The 1,981-nt window shown below is 56.3% G+C and overlaps 1 protein-coding gene across 1 annotated transcript; it reads right to left on the reverse strand.

Annotated features, from left to right (window-relative positions):
* Window positions 1-246: 246 nt before the first annotated feature.
* On the reverse strand, window positions 247-1,167 carry LOC119934126 (putative olfactory receptor 10D3). Its single transcript, XM_038753530.1, has one exon. It carries the CDS (start codon window positions 1,162-1,164, stop codon window positions 247-249), a length of 918 nt encoding a protein of 305 aa, XP_038609458.1. The 5' UTR covers window positions 1,165-1,167.
* Window positions 1,168-1,981: the final 814 nt, after the last annotated feature.

Raw genomic sequence — 1,981 nt, forward strand, 5'->3', positions numbered from 1 at the left:
AAGAGCTCTGCCCAGGGCTCTGTGCTCAGACAATACTACAGAGGAACAGATTGAATGACTGGACCAGTGAGGGAGGGAGAGCCGGGGATGAAGTCCAAGGAGCAGGCCCAGAGCTGTCGCTCCAAGAGGCTCAAGCGTCTCCTCCATCCTCAGCCTCGAGCATGTCCTCTGGCCGGCGGCCCCTTCCAGTGCCTACGGAAGAACAGAAGAGGCAGGAATGGGACTGGAGCCATGGGTCCCTGACGGTCAAGCGGTTGGGGACAGCAGCCTCTTCAGAGCCGTCCCCACCTCCTTATTCCGCAATGAGTAGATGAAGGGGTTTAGCATCGGGGTGACTAGGTTGTTGAGGATCTGGACGCCGGCACTGAACCCGGGGCTGGGGGCCGGCTGCAGGTAGATGAGGGCCACGGGGACGTACAGCAAGATGACGGAGGTCAGGTGGGCGCTGCAGGTGGAGAAGGCCCGGCGCCGGCCTTCAGCCGATCGCATGCGCAGGATGGAGTGGGCGATGCGGGCGTAGGAGATGAGGATGAGCAGGAAGCAGGTGAAGGGCATGAGTCCGACATTAATGAAGCTGATGGTCTGGGCCAGGGTGGCGTCGGCGCAGGCCAGCGGCAGCACAGCCGTGATGTCGCAGAAGAAGTAGTCCACACGGTTGGGACCACAATAGGGCAGCCGGAAGGTCAGGCAGGTGAGCAGGACGGCCTGCAGGCCTCCGCCCAGCCAGGTGCCTGCGACCAGGCCGGCGCAAACCCCGGGGTTCATGATGACTTTGTAACGCAGAGGGTGGCAGATGGCGGCGTAGCGGTCGTAGGCCATCACGGTGAACAGGAAACACTCGATGCAGCCCAGGAAGTGGTAGAAGAACACCTGGCAGGCGCAACCCCTGTAGGAGATGGCCCGGCCCCGGCCCGAGAGCGAGGCCAGCAGCTTGAGCGCGGTCACGGAGGGGAACAGCGTGTCGAAGATGGAGAGGATCCCCAGGAAGAAGTACATGGGCGTGCGCAGGTGGGAGGAGGCTGCGATGATGGTCAGGATGAGCCCGTTCCCCAGCACCGTTAGAGAGTAGAAGGTCACGAAGACGACGAGCAGAACCGTCTCCAACCCTTTCGTGTGAGGGATGCCCAGTAGGATGAACTCAGTGACCGATGTGCGATTCCACATCTTCCGGGGGTGGGGACTGGATGGGGTAGAGGGTCAGACAGATCACCTTGGGGTTAAGGACGTGAGGGGGTGGGAGGGCTGGGAAGGAGGCCAGATCCAGCCTCACTGCTCTGAGAGAGAGCCAGTGGGTATGGACCGGAGAGTTTTGAGGAGACCTCTCTTCCAAGTGGACACTAGAGAAGCAGCATGGTCTAGTGGAAAGAGCATGGGCTTGAGAGTCTAGAGGACCTGAGTTTGAATCCAGGCCCCGCCACTTGCCTGCTGTGTGAGAACTTGGGCAATTTCTTCCCTTTACTTCTCTGTGCCTCTCTTTCCTCACCTGTAAATGTGGAACAAAGACTGGTTCACCTTCCTCCTTAGGCTGTGAGCCCCCATTTGGGGCAGGCACTGTACCCAACCTGATCATCCTGTGTCTGCCCCAGATCCTAGTAATAATAATAATAATAATAATGATGGTATTTGTTAAGCACTTACTATGTGACAAGCACTGTTCTAAGCACTGGACAGTGCTTGGCACACATTAAGTGCTTAACAAATGGCACAAGTATTATTTCACGACTGCTGCAGAACCCCATTCTCAGTACTTAGGGTGCATCCCTTTTTCAGTTGCGCATTTCATTATTCATTTTGATTACTCTGTTGAAATTCTTCTCCATCTCTCTTTCCCTCTAGTGTAAGCTCGTGGGCTGGGAACGTGTCACTTCCTAGTTTTGTGTTTCCTAAGTGCTCAGTAGAGCACACTGCACCCTTTGATGGCCAATAAATGCTACTTCTATTACTACTAAACCCAAATATCTCATCCCCAGGATCGTCCCCC

The sequence above is a fragment of the Tachyglossus aculeatus genome, chromosome 11, assembly GCF_015852505.1.
Source record: "Tachyglossus aculeatus isolate mTacAcu1 chromosome 11, mTacAcu1.pri, whole genome shotgun sequence".
Lineage (NCBI taxonomy): Eukaryota > Metazoa > Chordata > Mammalia > Monotremata > Tachyglossidae > Tachyglossus > Tachyglossus aculeatus.

Excerpts from the sequence above, each read along its gene's own strand:
- LOC119934126 (XM_038753530.1), bottom strand. The coding sequence starts at position 1,164 with ATGTGGAATCGCACATCGGTCACTGAGTTCATCCTACTGGGCATCCCT.